We start from the raw sequence: 17,848 nt of genomic DNA, 5'->3' as shown, positions 1-17,848 counted from the left end.
AGAAAAGAGTTCATGCTATCAAGTTACCACAGCGTTAGAATTCCAACACATGAGTTTAAAGAAACCAATTGTGTGCATAACACAGGGGGGAGGCGAACTTCACCATCAATCCTGTGTCAGACAAACGTAATCCAAACAGTTACTTCACGCAGGTTTTTGCGAAGATTTCAAAAGGTTTCTACAGTGCTGGTCGAGCAAAGCAAGGGAGGGGTTTCTGTGTGGACAGTCTGCCTTTGGAAGCGCTCTCAGGCATGGCGTACCACTCTTCACTGCCTGTCACGGCAACACAGGGTCTTTTTCCTTTGCCTTAGTGGTGCTTTGTGATGTAGTAACATACTTTGTCTCCTTTGCATAGGAGGGGATAAAAACAAACTTCATTTGTATTATCTTTAAAAATTTCTGGTTCACCTTTTCCAGTTTCCTTCTGTGTTAACAAATGTTTTTTACGATGCTGTTTTATTTTATTTTTTCAGAGACAGGGTCTTGCTATACTACCCAGGCTGGACTCAAACTCCTAGGCTCAAGCAATCCTCTTGCCTCAGTTTCCCGTGTAGCCGGGGCTACAGGTGTGTTCCACCACACCCAGGCTAAAGATACTGTTTTAATTCCTCCATTGCTTAAAGCTATACCTCTTTATTTTTCAGTGGCTGCTGTAGAGATTACAATGTGCATCTTTAACTTATTCAATTTATTTACAGTTAATTCTTGATTAATTCAGAGAAAACCTCGCAGCAGTGTATTCCCATGCACAAACCCAACCCTTGTTGCCACGCCATTTATTACACCTGCCTGCTTTTCAGATCCATCGAATGCAGTGCTGTAAGTTCCACCGTGCACAGTCATGGCTTTTAAGATATCATGAGAAAAGAAAAACATGTACATATGTTTACCATTTCTGTTGCTTTGAATTCTTTCCTATTTTTGAGTTGCCATCTGGTGTCATTTCCTTTTAGCCTAAAGAACTTCCTTCAGAATTTTTTGAAATGCAGGTCTGTTGGGGACAAAGTCTCTCATTTTTTTGTTTATCTGAAAATGTCCATTTTGCCTTCATTTTTCAAGTATGGTTTCACTGGATATAGAATTCTTAGTGAGCATTTTTTTCCTTCAGCACTTTGAATGCATTATTCCAATGATTTTTTTCCCCATAGTTTCATGATGAGAACTCAGTCATTAATCTTTCCATTATTTTACTTTTCAGGGCATTGTTCTGTTGCTACTTTTAAGTATTCTCTTTATAACTGGTTGTCAGTGTCACCATGATGTGTCTATTAGTGATTTTGTGTTCATTCTACTTGGGGTTCACTGAAAATCTTGAATCTTAATGTTTTCCACCACATTTAGAAAGTTTTCAGCCATTATTTTGCTAAATAACATTTTTCTGCTCACCACCCACCTTCTGCAACTCCAATTACACTTATGTTGAATTGCTCCATGTTATTCCACAGATTTCTACTGATCTGTCTTCAAGTTCACTGATGATTTCTTTTTTTTTTTTCCAATACATTTTTTACTCCATCTAATGAAACTTGTATTTCCATTGCTGTACTTTTAAGCTCTAAAATTTATATTTTTAAAATTACTTTCTAGTTCTCAGTTAAAATTCTCTATCTCTTCCTTCATTGAGACTTTATTTTACTCTAATTTTAAAAAACTTTAATTTCTTGAACATATTTATAACAGTGCATTTGAAGCCTCTGTCTGCCCAGTCTAAAAGATGGATCCATTGAGAGTCGGTTTCTGTTGACTGCTTTCTCCCAACCAGTGCTCCCACCCCACAAGTATAGGTCATGCCTTCTCATTTAGTAGTTTTTGGTTGAAAATTGGAGAACGTAGAGAATATACTGCAGTTACTTTAAATTCTGGTTGGTTCTTTTGAGCTTTTTTTGCTTTTTAGTTCAAGGAGGCAATTATCTCCCTTGTTTTTGAACTCTGAAATCTGTTCCCCATATAGTATGCAGCAGCTGATATCTGTAATTACTTTTTACTGCTTTCCACTGCTGCTTTTATAGCTAGGCCCTAGGGACCCCAGTGCCTGCATAATTTGAGGACTAGTGAAGAGCCGGGCAGAGGCAGGGCTCACTCTCTTTACGGCTTCCTTGTTTCTAGAGAGTCTCTGTAATTGCTAGCTGCTCTTCCGGCTTTGGGTTCTGTCCTCGGATACTTTAAACAATCTGGAAGGCTTCGGTTTTCCTTTGCGTGAGCTGCACACACTTCTGGTGTGTACCTGATCATAAGTAGCAAACCACACCAATTCCATAGATCTCAGTCCTTCAGGCGTAGATGTCTCTCAGGCTTCTGCCTGGCTCACCCCTGGGTTCCCTCCCCAGCTCCCGTAGGCAAAGTCTAGTTGCCAGGCATGGACTTAGAAAGAATGCTGCTCAGAATGTGGCTCTCATTTGTGTGTGTTTTTCTTGCTGCCAGTATTTTCTCCGTTCATTCCTAACTTCTTTTCTAGCCCTAGATTTTGACCCTGAGTAACGTAAGCTCACGCCAAGCTGCTGTTTCCTGAAGCCGCAGTCGTGAGGGTTGGGAGAACCATTAGGCCCCAAATCCCAAAACTCACTATTCTCTGACGTCTTTCCACTGTGGGGTGCTTTCCAGGGCTTCACAAAATGTACCTATGTTTCTAAACAGCCATCTCTGGGTTCTTGCCGCATCTTCACCAGCCGACCGAGATGGGGAATCTGTAGTCAGCCCTTTGTACATCAGAAAATAAGGCTTAGAAAATTACACAGCTAGTTAGTCCCAGAGCTGGAATTTTCCATAATTAGATTCATCTAAATCTAAAGCCTGACCCTTCCTTGACAGCCTCCTAAAATTTCTCTATTGCACATAAAAAGAACCAGAGTCTATTATGCCAGAAATATTTTAGTAAATAACATAAAATGTAATAGTAAATGCTTCTCCTCCATCTGCAAATAACCGTTTAATCAAAACTTGATCTTGTTTTAATTTGTGTTTCAGTAATGACATGCTTAGGGGTGATTATGACATATTACTGAATTAGACTAAAGAGAATGGTATTATAATTTAGCTTTCTGCTTTCATATATTATATTTGAGGGGCAATAAAATGATTAATTCATGTCTAACAACTCTCTTTAACACTTAATCCAAAATAAGTTGACAGCAAAATACACAAAAACTAAGCTGCAGGCACCCAGTTGTCCTAGAAATAGAAAATACCTTCCTCTGCATCTGTCCCTGGAGCTCTTCAGCCATGTTAGTTAACTCTTCCACTTTTGCTGCTGCAATTCTCAGATTCAACTTGGCCTGCCTAAAAAGGAAGGTAAATTAATAAACACTGTCTTCATAAACCATTAACAAGAAAAATTAGAAAAGAACCCTGAATTGGAAAAAATCAGTACTAATTCTTATGTATCTAAAAATGGATCTAAGGGGTAAATTCTGGAGAATTCCTTTATGATGAATACAATGCATGTAAAAGAGAGTTAAGAGGAAAAATATAGCCGAATGGGAAGGGGAAAGAGTGGAAGTCATTAATCCTTTACTTGGATAAATTATATTTTATACTGAAATTATTCAATATAATTTCAAAAAAGAACTTTATCATTTTAATACACTACCTAACAAGAGTTAAAGAGCACTAAGAAGAATGTAAGTTTGTCTACAATTTCTTCGATATATAGAGTTAGAGAAACATTGCTGTTCAGACTGTCTATGAAAATGAACCTCAGTTTCATTACCTTGACCATTCCTTAAACACCAGAAGTTTGTATTATGTAACCACTTAACATAATAAATGAAAACATTTGTCCCATGATAATATAGTATTTATTTTCTTCAAAGACTGTACGGGAAAAGCACAAAAAAGAAGAGTTTTAAGCATTTTTTTTTTTTTTGAGTTGGAGTCTCACTCTGTCATCCAGACTGGAGTGCAGTGGCCTCTCCCGGCCACCGCAGCCTCGACCTGCCGGGCTCCGGCGATCCTTCCGCCTCAGCCTTCCCATTAGCTGGAATTACAGGCCTGTGCTACCACGCCCGGCTGATTTTTTGATTTATTGTAGAGATGAGGTCTCACCAAGTTGCTCAGGCGGGTCTCAAAGCCGCGGGCTCAGGCAATTCACGCACCTCGGCCTTCCAAAGCGCTGGATTACAGGCAGAGCCACCGAGCCTGGCTAGTTTTAAGCATTTTAACAGAATCAAATAAGTGTCAATATTTTCTTGACTCCCCACAGGAAATGACTTTAGAGCAATAATGTAGACTTTCTTTTTTTTTTTTTTTTTTAGTTGGAGTCTCACTCTGTCGCCCAGACTGGAGTGCAGTGGCCACTCCCAGCCACCGCAGCCTCAACCCGCTGGGCTCTGGCGATCCTTCCGCCTCAGCCTTCCAAGTAGCCGGAATTACAGGCATGCGCTACCATGCCCAGCTGAGTTTTTGATTTATCGTAGAGATGAGGTCTCGCTGCCCAGGCAGGTCTCGAACCCGGGGGCTCAGGCAATCCACTCACCTCAGCCTCCCAAAGGCACGGGATTACAGGCTGAGCCACTGAGCCCGGCTAATGTAGACTTTCTTAAGCAGAACATAATTAGGTGTTCAGTATGAGCATAAAACTTTGATTATATAAAGTACATACTTTTTAAAAAGAAGAAGCTACTTTATTGTGTAGGAACTGGCCCATACTTATTTCTTAATTACATTTTTATGTATATTTAAATGTAAATCATACTAGTGCTATTAAACTTACATAAATTATTTGATGCAAAATTCACAAGCAAATGTTAATTCATTTGCTTTTGACTCTTTTAACAGGACTTTTAATTACGTTACTTATACAGTTACAAATTTCCTGTAATACAAATGTAATAGTAGCCAATCATGTCTCAGTAGTTACTAGGTACCAGGAACTGTTGTAAATGCCCTCCAGTCACTCACTCACACTCACAGTAACTGAGAATTAAGTACAATAACTACATATTATATCAAACTGAAGTCCGGGAGAATGAGCTTGATAGAAGTTTACCATTATGCCCTAGGCCTTACAGTACATAATGAAACTGGTTGTTTAAACAGAGTTCATTCCAAAATGGTCCTAATATTTTATACGATTAGGCACTTAAGAAAATGTTTTGCTTTAAAGAAACTCAGATTATAAAAAAAATTATCAAACAAAATAGATTTTTTTCATTCGCAAAATGATTCATCAAATACCAAAACAAAAACCACTTTACACATGTAAAATCTGCTTTAGGTTTAGAGACAACTTCAGGAGTACATCTACTACCTCAAGCAATACATGGATCTACCAGATATAAAATCCTACATATTAAAAAAATTCAGGGACGTATTTAAGTAGTAAACATAAAACTGAAAAAAAATCAAGACCAGGCATGGTGGCTCATGCCTGTCATCCCAGCAGTCTGGGAGGTTGAGGAAGGAGAAATGCCTGAGCCCAGGAGTTCAAGACCAGCCCAGGCAACAAAGTGAGACCTCATCTCTAAAAAATAAAAATAAATAAAAAACATTAGTCAGTCATGGTGGCTGTAGTCCCAGCTACTCGGGAGGCTGAGGCAGAAGGATCGTCTGCTCTCAGAAGGCTGAGGCTGTGGTGAGCCGTGATTGTGCCACTGCACTCCAACCTGGGCAACAGAGTGAAAACAAAACAAAACAAACCCCAAAACTGAGAAAATGGAATAAACATAGCAACCACAATGAACTGCTTTTTCTGCCTCCAGAAAGGACGCAACATTGCTTGCTCTGCTTATCTCATGGGCTTGCTGGGATAATGCCAAAGCAGATCACGTATATTGGAGTGCCCTGTAAATTGTAAGCAAACGAGAGGTCTCAGCATGGTCAAGGGAAAATCGACTCTGCCGAGACACAGGCAGCAAGGTGCACCGTGGGGAACTCTGGAGGCAGGGACCTGGTTCCGCCACCAGCCAGCAATGGGCCCCAGTGCAACTCACCTGGCCATAGTGCGGTCTCAAAGACCTCATGCCTAATGAAACAGAATAATTTATCTTCAAAACTGGAACCTGACTCATGAATCAGACGTCCTGCACTCCCTTATACTTCTGGCTTCTTTGTTCTTTCACTTTGGCGGGCTAAGAATTCTGGCAGGATTCAATCTAAATAAAGGTCCTATAAGCCCATCAGCAAATAGAACACGCAAGTGAGGCAACTTGGTAATAATTCTGTATGTCAATCAGTGTGTACCACGTAGGCGACATCCAGGAGTGATGTGACTGCTGAGATCCTCAACAAATGGGGAAACAGAGGAGGGATCTGCTTCTTAGGGCATATAAGTAACAATTGTGGTTGCTCTGGTGAGCCTGCTCATTTGAGAGACACCTGTACTTGCAAGAGCATTATTAACAAACAAACAAACAGCCGGGCTCGGTGGCTCAGTCTGTAATCCCGTGCCTTTGGGAGGCTGAGGTGAGTGGATTGTCTGAGCCTGCGGGTTCAAGACCCGCCTGGGCAGCGAGACCTCATCTCTACAATAAATCAAAAAATTAGCCGGGCGTGGTAGTGCGCGCCTGTAGTTCCAACTACTCGGAAGGCCGAGGCGGAAGGATCGCCTGAGCCCAGCAGGTCGAGGCTGTGGTGGCCAGGAGCGGCCACTGCATCCAGTCTGGGTGACAGAGTGGACTCCAACTCAAAAAAAAACCAAAACAACCACCAACAAACAAAAAAACCAAACAAAAACTGTCTCACTCCACCGACCTCTGAGCCTCCGTACCATTCCTTAACGGCAAAATTGGGAAGAGGGCATAACTGTCTCCAACATGCCCAACCACAGAGAGGTGGGCTGTACAATCGGCCAAGACCTAAATCCTCTCCTTACTTCTGCCTAGCTCCCCGAGTCTGCTTCTAAACTGTGTGTTCCTTTTCTGAGCTCACGGCCCAACCTGTAGCCTCCTTGCTGCCTCTTCCAGTAGACCTCAAACTCATCCCTTCACTGACGGTCTCCTCTTCCATTCTTTGCGATGCACTTTGCCAGCAAAAAACAGCCACCGAGTGCATAGCACTCCCACTGAGAGGGATCTGGGGGTTCCTCCCGTGTCTGGGGCGTAGCCAGTCACCATCTGGCCACAGGGCCTCATCCTCGCAGCTCCTTCACGTAGCTGACGTCCCGGGAGGACGGGAGACTCACTCCCTCGCTGCTTCCTGGATAATTCCTTGTTTCGTTTTCCATGTGTTTGGTTGGGACTGGTCTTCTCCCTCTCTTTCTGGCAAATTCCTCAATTGTGACCTAGTTCAAAAGTCTCTGCATCCTCAAGTCTTTACTAGCTTCTCCTTGGCAAAAGCCCTATAATCCCAGTCCTTATACTACATAAAACCTTGTACATTATTAATCGATCACAATGGATTGTAATTAATACCATAGGGATTCTCCCTTGTGAAATTGTGAGTTCATAAAAAACTACAGAATAATTAAAGGCAAGGATCACATCTTATTAATTTTCAAACCCTCTGGAGAGAGGACATCCTTGGCACATAGCAGACAAATGAATCCAACTGAATGAGAGCGCAAAAGAGAGAATGTCACAGGCGCAACTAGACATTTTACTTAGATCTTAAACACCAAATATGATATTCATGTGTGGAAAATTCTAGAAAACTTTCGTGAATAATTCTTCCTGAAAGGACAGCTCGAGAGTGGGAAGCCATTTTTCATCTGGTTCTTAAACCCTGACACAATGATGAGAAAATAGAAGCTGTGTTTTCGGAGAAATGCACATTTTAGGTATAATTAACTTTATTGGCTTTGTCTTTTCAGAAACAGACTTCCAGGTATCAGAGGTATCTCATAGTGGCAATCAAGCTTGCCTAGAGTAAAGGGAATTTACAAGGCCTAAGACATCATGCATTGGGCAAGGATTGTAAAAGTCATGAAACTTGTAATTACAAAAGTTATAACCGCTCAGAGGGAGAGCAGGTAGGGATTCGAACTTCCAGTAAATTGGGCCCTATCTACAGGGAAGTCAAGATCCCCCGAATCTACCTACTGGGAATGCCTAGGAGATAAGGGGAGGTACAGCCTCCATTAGGTCTAAGGAATGTCGTTTGGGAAGGTGTAGGAGATTTAGAACCCTTGTCACGCCCTTCTCTAGGGGCTATGATAATGTGGGCGAACAATAATGGGTCTCTGTGTCACAGGTTCTCCAAGACATCCACAGGTGGTCGACAAGGAAGTCACAGCAGTCACGTGCAATATCTCCAAGAGAAGAATCTAAGGCAAGACTCTGGGGTCTACAAGGCCACACTCACCTAGAGTGCAGGCCCACTCCCTGTCTGTGGGGGTGGACTTTTCTTAGAGAAATCTTTTCTTCTCTCACCTCTGTGTGTTGCAATTCTTTGCAATTCACTCGGATCTCTGGGTTGCCAGCCTGGGCAGTGCTGCGTGCCTCCCTGCACCTCTCTGCCCTCAGCCTGTCTGTGCTGTACCCTAACATTTCCAAATATATATTGTCTCATGTTCCTTTGAAATGGAATCACCCACTACACAAGTACAAAGGAAAAAAATTAGGCATTGGATTTAGACCTAATTCATAAGTCATTATATGGAAAAATATTCCAAAAGCAGCTAAAATGCTACATCCCCTACAACACAAGTACTGTGTTTGCTGAGGGGACAATGAGTAGCAGTTTTACATAGACTGATGCATTCCCACGTCGTTCCATGGGAGAGTCAGTTAGATAGCAACAGTTCTCTACATCTACTTCTGGCATGAAACGCTGAAAACAATTCTAAAATGAGCCAGAAGGCCAGTCTTCTGGATCCAGCTCTGCCACCACAAAAGCTGCACGAACTGGGCCAGTCACTCAACCCCTCTGGGTCTCAGTCTCAGTATCTGTAAAACAGACGGAAACAGTCTTCCCATATAGCTCATAGAATTAAACATCCACATAGGCTAATGCATATTAGAGCGTTTTCTAAATTTTGCTGTGGTTTCTCCAACGCAGCCGTCCTCGTCACTTTGCCTTTTATTAGATTAAGTTGTCAGGAACTGTGCAGCAGAGCAGTAACTTATAGCTGAACCGGGAATTGGGGATGCCTCAATGCCTGGCCTTGACTCTTCGCCAGTGTATGAACACCGGTATTTAGGATGTGCTGTTCAAAGTATGAATTTGTCTTGGCAACCCCCAAAGCTGATTTGTTTACCGATGATTTTCACCAGCATGACTAGACAGCCAGGCTATTGTGAACATAGTGTCACAAAAAAAAGAAAAGAAAAAGAAAAACCTGATGGGCACTTCTGCCTAGAGCTCTCCTGAAGGCAGGATGTACTGCACTAGGGGCTGTGATAATGTGGGCGAACAATAATGGGTCTCTGTGTCACAGGTTCTCCAAGACATCCACAGGTGGTCGACAAGGAAGTCACAGCAGTCACGTGCAATATCTCCAAGAGAAGAATCTAAGGCAAGACTCTGGGGTCTACGAGGCCACACTCACCTAGAGTGCAGGCCCACTCCCTGTCTGTGGGGGTGGACTTTTCTTAGAGAAATCTTTTCTTCTCTCACCTCTGTGTGTTGCAATTCTTTGCAATTCACTCGGATCTCTGGGTTGCCAGCCTGGGCAGTGCTGCGTGCCTCCCTGCACCTCTCGGTGGCTCAATCTGGGGACAGAGTGTGTCTGTGAAAGAAGGAAGACCCCGGGCGCTGGTGCCTGGATGTGCCTGCACACCGGTACTCCACATTCTTTTTCTTGCTACACAATACCCTTTGCCTTTAAACAGAAGCCTTATGAGAGAACGCCAGGTGCAGTACTCAGAGTCAATTAATCCAACTTTAAAGGAATCAACAAGAACAGTTCTAATTTTATTTTATGAAGGAACTCTAATACTTATATGCTTATACTATTTATATGCACATGTTTTAGATATATATGTCTCCTTGTGTATATAATTGTATAAAAGGAAGACAAGGTTACATTTTAGAAAAATCAACTTGATTTAAAAAAAAAACAAAAACTAGCTAAATGGTAATCTTGGTATCATAACTACCCAAGAATTTTATTTTTGCTCCAAATAAATATTCTACAAAGTAAGTATTTCATTTTCAGGTATGCCTCCTTGTTAATCCATTTCACATTTCTGGGATTTCTCTGCAACGCAGTTTTTTATTGTTTATGGTATTAAAGTGATTTGAATTAAATCTTTTAAAAATAAAACCTTGCTAAGCAAAGTTTAATCAAGTATAACATAAAGGATAGGATATAATACTAGATTTAAAGTATACCATCAACTTGTACAGAAATTAAAATGCTCAATACACAAAAAGTCCCAATATACTTTTTTGAGACTTAACATCAAATATGATGAGTCTGTCTTAAGATAAATTTTTGTTTCTTTCTGTGCTGTCATACCCAGGGAATCCTAGAAATGTTTATAACGTTCTTCTCACACAATGAAAACTGGTAAGTTTCTGAGAGATATTAAAGCCAGTTTTTACTGATTTGATATACATTTTTGATTTTTTTCCTCTTTAAAATAAAGGAAAAATGCATACATTAGGTAATGAATAAGTACTTCTGCAATTATCCAGCATAATAAAGTCAATCATCTATACTTAAACACTTTAGAAAATCTTCAAATATAATTTTAGACAAAATTCTCAACTTTTAAAATCACTGCTGCTTTTAGAAAAGTGAGTAAGTAGTAAAACTTGGAAGAGTTTTTTCTTTTTTCTCCTTCCCAGTATTCAGTGGCAGACTAACGATGAAACCCATTCAAAAGACAGACACTTTCTGAAGAAGCTCTGCAAGGTATGGACATCAACCATTTCTACACTGAGCTTCCAATACATTCTTACAACAGTGGCTCTTTACCCTTTAAATACTTCGTTTCTGTGTTAGATAGAACATTCTCGATCTGAGAGGCAGCTCTCCTTGCTCTGGGTACATGAAAGTGAGCTTTTTCAATGAATATGCGCAGGCCTTATGGAACCACATAGGTACAGGCCCTACTGAGGCGTAGCCTTTCCAAATGTCTGCAGGCAGCACCCGGCCGTCTCTGGCTTTCAGACGCTGTCAGTGATGCTGAAGTCTAGATTATATAAAATAATGACAACGTGCATGTTACTCTTCTGTAAAGGGTGGTTACAGAGACAGTTTCACAATCATGTAACTTCGGATAACACATGATCTCTTACACGATGGACATGCTCAAAACATGTTTGCTGTGTCCGTGATGCTTGAGACACTGTGGTTACGTGGCACAAAACACACGATACGTGAGATATAGTAATCTGGAGGAAGGCCACAAAGCACAGTTCATGCACCATGATGAATTAAAAGCATTATAACTTAGAGTAGGTAGTACATTTGCATTCAGCTAAGAGAATACTGAAGTGGGAGGTATTTAAAACAAGAATTGGCAGAGGAATCACATACCTCACAGAAAGACAGGGAAAGCTTTGGGAAGGAACAAGATAAGCACAAGCGCACAGGGAGGTAAGTGTGGGCTGACTTAGGGAAGACAGGAATAGGACTGCAGGGCCCACGGGACGATGGTGCCAGTGGACGTAACTGAAAATTAAGTGATCTGCATTTACTGAAAGGCAAGTGGGGCCAGAGCTGCACTTCAGGAACCAAAACCTGATGTTTAAAAAAAGACCAGAACGACAGTTCTTTCCCTTTAACCAACACATTGTAATACACAAACAAGGGCAGGAGAGGTCAAAATGATAGTGCTGACCACAATCCTGGGAGAGATGGCATAGATTTTGGCGAAGAGAATGTAAGGGATCCAGGCATCCCTTCTCAGGACAAATATTTACTGAACGCTTCTAATGTGCCAGATGTTATGAACACAGCCTGGACACAGTGAGCCTCAAGTGCCAATGGCTCGCTCTGTTTTTGGTTTTTGTCTGTCGCTTGCTTATTTTACCTGTATTTGGGAGCACCTATGCAAGCCCCACTGAGCATGATCTACCGAGCACCTGCATGCACCAGCCCACACGAGGGCATCAGCACTGGCAATGCATGGTACACAAGGAGATCAAGCCTCTGCCCTCATGAAGGCAATATCGTGGTGAAGGGAGATCAACCACAAACAGGCAAACAAGTAAACGAGCGCATTGCAAAGCGTGCCAACGCTTTGAAGAAAGCCACCCAGGCCAACGGAAGAGGCGTGGGCATCAGGGACATCGATGGTCGAAACAGCTGAGGTAGGCCTACAGGATGACGAGGCCAACTTCAACTTGAGCTGGAAGATTGACACTAAGCACTGAACACAACGCAGGCAGACTTGACACTCAATAGAAGATGAGAAAGATATTTAAGGAGAAGAAAATTAAGCTGGGGTGTACTGCAGAGAGAAAAGCAGACAACGAAGTCATCGTGGCAGGCAGAGGGCAGCTCACGTAAGTGTTTATGAATACAGCAAGAATTTTGGAATTTGCTCCAACTGCAATGAAAATCCGCTGGACGGCTTGAAGCAGATGAATGATGTGATCTGCTTCAGGCTTCGGGGAGGCCACTCGTGCTGTGTACGTGACGAAACTCAGTGGACAGGGACGGAAGCAGAGGCCAGAAGGGAGCACGCTGCAAACAAGAGGCAGGAATGACTTGGGGGGGGGGGGCCGATAACGGCAATGGCGGGACGTGAGACTGTGCAGAGCCAACAAGATGGATGGGGAGAAGCACAAGAGAGCAGTCAGGTAAAATTCCAGGGTTGATGCTGGCATCGGTCACTGAGGTGGAAGGTCTTGGTCTCTCCTCCTCGCCTCAGTCACAGCAGCTCTACTTCCGTGCTTCACTGGCTGGCGTTCGATACACAGATTTCTGTTTTCCTAAAGCGGTCTACTGCTAAAACATACAGTGTATTCATTTATCTATTTTCTTTTTTTTTTTTCCTTCTGCTCTATAGGATCTGTAGGAAAAAATAAAACGTCCAAAAAGCCGCTGACCCAGCAATTCGAGGATGGAACTCAATGACACGATCATGGTCAGGATTAGGTCTGTAGGAAACACTGTTATTGAGCTGGCAGTTCAAGGTGGGTAGGGTAGGTGTAGTCATTTACGAAGAAGGAGGGGAACTGTGTACCATGATCAGAAATTTAAGACATGTCTACTTTTAGCAGTAGAATCAGCAAATGGGGAATGCAAAGGAACCGAATAAACGGTCATCAGAAAGGCTAGAGAAGACCTCAGAGCATAAGCACAAGAGATCTAGCAGAGAAATATTTAAGAAGAGAAGAACGGTCACCAATCCAGGAAAATCAACAACCAAAGAGAATGGAGGGGTTTTTTATTAGGCAAAAAAAGATACAAATGAATCATGAGCAGAACAGAGAGGTGGGACTGAATCCAAACTAAAGGAATCCAAGAGTGACAAGAGCAAACATGGACTTTCTAAGCAACATCAGAGAAGACAGTAATCTTAGCGGTCATCAGGAAGGTCTATACAACGGAGGTCTGAAAAGAACCCTGCAAAAGGGAAACTAAGATTTAAAAACAGAAAGTATGTAACTGATGGAAGGAGATATATACATGTATAAGAACAAGAAATGCAATGTGTCCATTTAAGTTCTCAATAAACAGAAAATAAATTGATTGACAAGTTACAGACTCCTTATATGAAGAGAATATCTGCGCGTATATCTGTCAGTAAGACCATTGTTTCATGGAGAATGTTACTTTTAACAAATAATAGAAATAATCTGGGGCTTTACAGTTGGCAAGAAATGGGGATACAGGGCAAGAGAAAGAAGAAAGAAAAAAGGTTCCTTCTAGAAACTACAGCAGCAACAACAAAGGCAAGGATGATTTCTGAGATATGGGAGAGAGGGAAGTTACACAGTGCCGACTTATGACAACATGCACCAACTCCCAAATCTACCAGCGTATGCTTCGTAAATGCCTGTATGCTACCTACCTAGGTTGGATTCTAATGTGGAAGGGAGGTGGGTAGACAGTAAGTTCTAGGCCCTTGTACCACTGCGAGGAAGGCCACTGTATTTCACAACAGAGATGAGCAAACTGCAGTCCACGCAGTTAAGCAACCTGCCCAAGTCGACCAGCCAGCAAATGGCTGCTGAGGTCTGAACATGCCCCGCCAAAACTCATGTGTTGAAGCCCCAAATGAATACAACCTTCACACACTCTCAGGGCAATGTTATCAGAGGTGAGATCTGGACAGTAGAGCCTTCAGAAGGAAAGAGAGCCCTGACAAAAGAGGCCCGGGGAGCCTCACTTGTCCCTTCTGCCACCTGAAGACACAAAGAGAAGATGCCATGTGTGAATCAGACACCGAGTCTGCTGGGGTCTCATCTCGAGCCCCCAGCCTTAAGAACTGTGAGGAATCCGTTTCTGCTTTGCACAGGCTATCCAGTCTGTGGCATTCAGGCATCACGGCCCGGAAGGCCCAAGACAGTGGCAGAGCAGAACTCAAACCAGAGTCGATTTCAAAGTCTACACTCGTTACGCTTCATACCACACGGAGCATATTTAAGGACAGGCAGAAAATATGGAGTATTCACAAAAGAAAGCTATAAATATCAATAAAAACATATTTTGAAACAATACAGTAACTTACTATTGAGGCAAAGTTCCGAACGATGATGCTATGGGTTTGTTTTATTCTTGCCCACCTCCTGACACAAGAAATATTAATGCTAATTAACTGCTTCTCAGGTTCCAATTTGTTCTCACCCTCAAGTTCTGAAAGTAAAGTCTAATAGTCTTCTTTCTGTCCCTTAAAAGATCAAGAAGGAAACATATAAACATTTTTGAATAAGAGTGACTGCAAGCCGGGCTCGGTGGCTCAGCCTGTCACCCCGCGCCTTTGGGAGGCCGAGGTGAGTGGATGGCCTGAGCCCGCAGGTTCGAGACCTGCCTGGGTGGCGAGACCTCATCTCTACAATAAATCAAAAAATCAGCTGGGTGTGGTAGCGTGCGCCTGTAATTCCGGTCACTCAGAAGGCTGAGGCGGAAGGACCGCCGGATCCCAGCAGGTCGAGGCTGTGGTGGCCGGGAGCAGCCACTGCACTCCAGTCTGGGCGACAGAGTGAGACTCCAACTCAAAAAAAAAAAGAGTGACTGCAAACTTCTTAAATAACATTCAAGTAAAACAGTGTGAAGAAACAGAAAAAATCAAGGCAAAGCCCTCTTTCTTATCTTGAAACCTGTTTTCTAGGCTCAGAACACTAGCTGCCAACACAGAAGGAACTGTCTGCAATTGCATGACTAAGCACATCTGCTCAGGGCCGTTTCTCACATGGGACAGTTTCCAAGAGACACCAGGAATCAAAACGAGTGATCCATGAATTCCAGATTTCCATAGCATTTTCATAATAGAAGACACAATATTATTCAAATTGGAACATGAAACATCTCAGAAAAATCTGTTATCTCAGCTAAAATAAAACTATTACCTGGCAAAAGTACATGCTTTTTAAAAATAAGATAGTATATAGAAATTATGAGCACACAAAGAAGTATACGTTTGTAAAAAGGATTAAAAATGAACACAATGAATGTACAGACGGTGGTTTATGTAATTTACCCTCTGCATTTAACACAAAAGAGTGATATTAAGAACTGCATTCCTATCACAACAGCTCTTCTGTTCTTCAGTAGAACCATTTATATATACATTACTTCCCCCATCACATTTTGAATTTTATTTCATATTTAAATAGAGAGAGCTCTACACATAAAAAATATTTAAATATTTAAATGCCACTATCATCCATTCAAACTTTGAGATTACTGGTAATAAAAACATTTAAAAGCCAGTATAGCTTAAGGGTTGGATCCATAGTGGGACACACAGGAAATTTTTTAATTCATTGTACAAACATGATTTTTTTCAGGTGTTTGCTTTTAAATCAAAACACTAAGTAGTCATACATTCTTGCATAGCCACGAAAACAGTTGTGCCCCAAAAGATCAAACAGCAAAGGACACAGATAGAAAATTCACATGTGTAAATTACCTGTGTCCTTCCAATAATGTGCAATCGAATTATTTACTTGTTCACTGAGAAGGTATGTTTTGAGCACCTGTCACGTGTCCGACTGTGCTAGATGGCATGCTAAAAATCACCAAATCACAATCACACCTTCCAGGGACTTAGAGACTGGTGAGCAGAGACGGGTTTGTACACAGGTCAGTATACTACGGTGTTGAAATGCTGTGACAGCTGCGTGTGCCATGGCCAATGGGGCACAGAGAAGGCAGGCTTGGTGCTACCCCAGGGGAAAAGACTACACAGATTCGGGAAAAGATTTCTGGAAGATGGGACACTTGGGCTTGACCTTGAAGGCCGAAAGGCAGGTGCTCGAGCACCATGCAAGGGCGGGGCCCTGAGAACGGGTGTGTCTGGGAAACAAGGCAGTCCAGAAAGCGAAGGCGAGGGGTGACACAACACACAGTTACATGGCCAGGAGCCAGGCCACAGAAGACTCCGCGAGGGACTGTAACCTGTAGGCCCTGAGCAACCCTTGAGGGGAGTGGTATGGTCTGCTTTTATTTTAGAAAGATCCTTTCGATGACAGGATGAACCTGGAAGACGGGGGCAGCAGGTGAATGTGGCGTTGACCATCACCGCGCAGAAGAGATGGGCTGAGCCAAGGCAGAAATAGCACGGAGGGGGAGAAGTGAAAGGGCAGAGAGCGTTTGGAGGCAGAGTCTGGGCAGAGAAGACCTGACCACTCACAAACATGGAGAAGGACACGGAGATGAGGGCTGCCTGGAGCCTGCAGTGTCTCAAACATCTCTAGGCCATCTGGGTGAAGATAACCTTCAGTCCCGGAGCTGAGTTGTGAGGAAAGCTCATCCTCACAGAGACTGAGGAAGCCACCAAAGCGCCTGAGGTGAAACGGGTCAATTTAGAACGACTTTGAGGCTATCCCACTATACCACACACAAGCTACTAAAGGCTGTTGCTTTTTTTTTTGAGTTGGAGTCTCACTCTGTCGCCCAGACTGGAGTGCAGGGGCCGCTCCTGGCCACCGCGGCCTTGACCTGCTGGGCTCGGGTGATCCTTCTGCCTCAGCCTTCCAAGTAGCTGGAACTACAAGTGTGCGCTCCCACACTTGGCTAATTTTTGATTTATTGTAGAGATGAGGTCTCGCCAAGTTGCCCAGGCGGGTCTTGAACCCGCAGGCTCAGGCAATTCACTCACCTCAGCCTCCCAAGGCGCAGGATTACCGGCTGAGCTGCTACCCTCAGGGCACAGATATACAAGTAAGTTCCCAATAAGTACAAAATAAATTCATTGACAAGTTACAGATTCCTTAAAGGAAGACAATGTCTATATCTGTTAATAAGACCATTCCTTCCTGGCTAATATTATTTTTAACAAACATTCTAATGATACACTCTGATAAGAAATTAATATGGACCCCTAGACAAATGCTTTAGTCAGTCTTTATAACACATCCTTTTACAAAGATAATATTGGTTATTTCTAAAAGATATATCAAAATGACAATCCTTTCCTTCAAAGACTTTACAAAGACATAAAATCCAAGCACATATGGCTTACAAAAGAATTACCACTGAAAGGAGGTGCCTATAAAAACCTAGGATAAACTTAGTTTAGTATAGTCCTTTTGCCTCAGCATATACATTTTTGCTTAGACTTCATCCCTGATACGCTTTGAATCTAGCACAGATTAGACACAGACAGACACATTTCCAACAGGCAGGTTTTCGGAAGTGTCCAGACATCCTACTACAGGCCACGCTGGCAGCCTACCCCAGTCCCTTGGCAAATCTCCTTCGGATGCAAGACCAGGACAGCCCCACGGCCCAACCTTTCAATTCATGGTTTAGTATAATAATCTCTAGGAAACATTTCGGTTCCTTGTCAAGGCAGAAGACCAAAGATCACCCCTTGGCTGGCCCCACAGAAATGATAGTGAGACCACCTTC

The 17,848-nt window shown here is 42.6% G+C and overlaps 1 protein-coding gene across 1 annotated transcript in view; it reads right to left on the bottom strand.

The window, feature by feature from the left end:
* The window catches only part of SCLT1 (sodium channel and clathrin linker 1), a 140,237-nt gene that overhangs the window by 73,475 nt on the left and 48,914 nt on the right, over positions 1-17,848 (bottom strand). The window contains exon 9 of the mRNA XM_021710888.1: positions 3,186-3,276. Coding sequence (XP_021566563.1) covers positions 3,186-3,276 — 91 coding nt within the window. The remainder of the gene's footprint in view (positions 1-3,185; positions 3,277-17,848) is intronic.

Source organism: Carlito syrichta, unplaced genomic scaffold (genome assembly GCF_000164805.1).
Source record: "Carlito syrichta isolate Samal-C Ts95f unplaced genomic scaffold, Tarsius_syrichta-2.0.1 Scaffold301628, whole genome shotgun sequence".
In the NCBI taxonomy this organism is placed as follows: Eukaryota; Metazoa; Chordata; class Mammalia; order Primates; family Tarsiidae; genus Carlito; species Carlito syrichta.
Note: the sequence above shows the minus strand (reverse complement) of the source record. Positions and strands in the feature narration are given on the sequence as shown.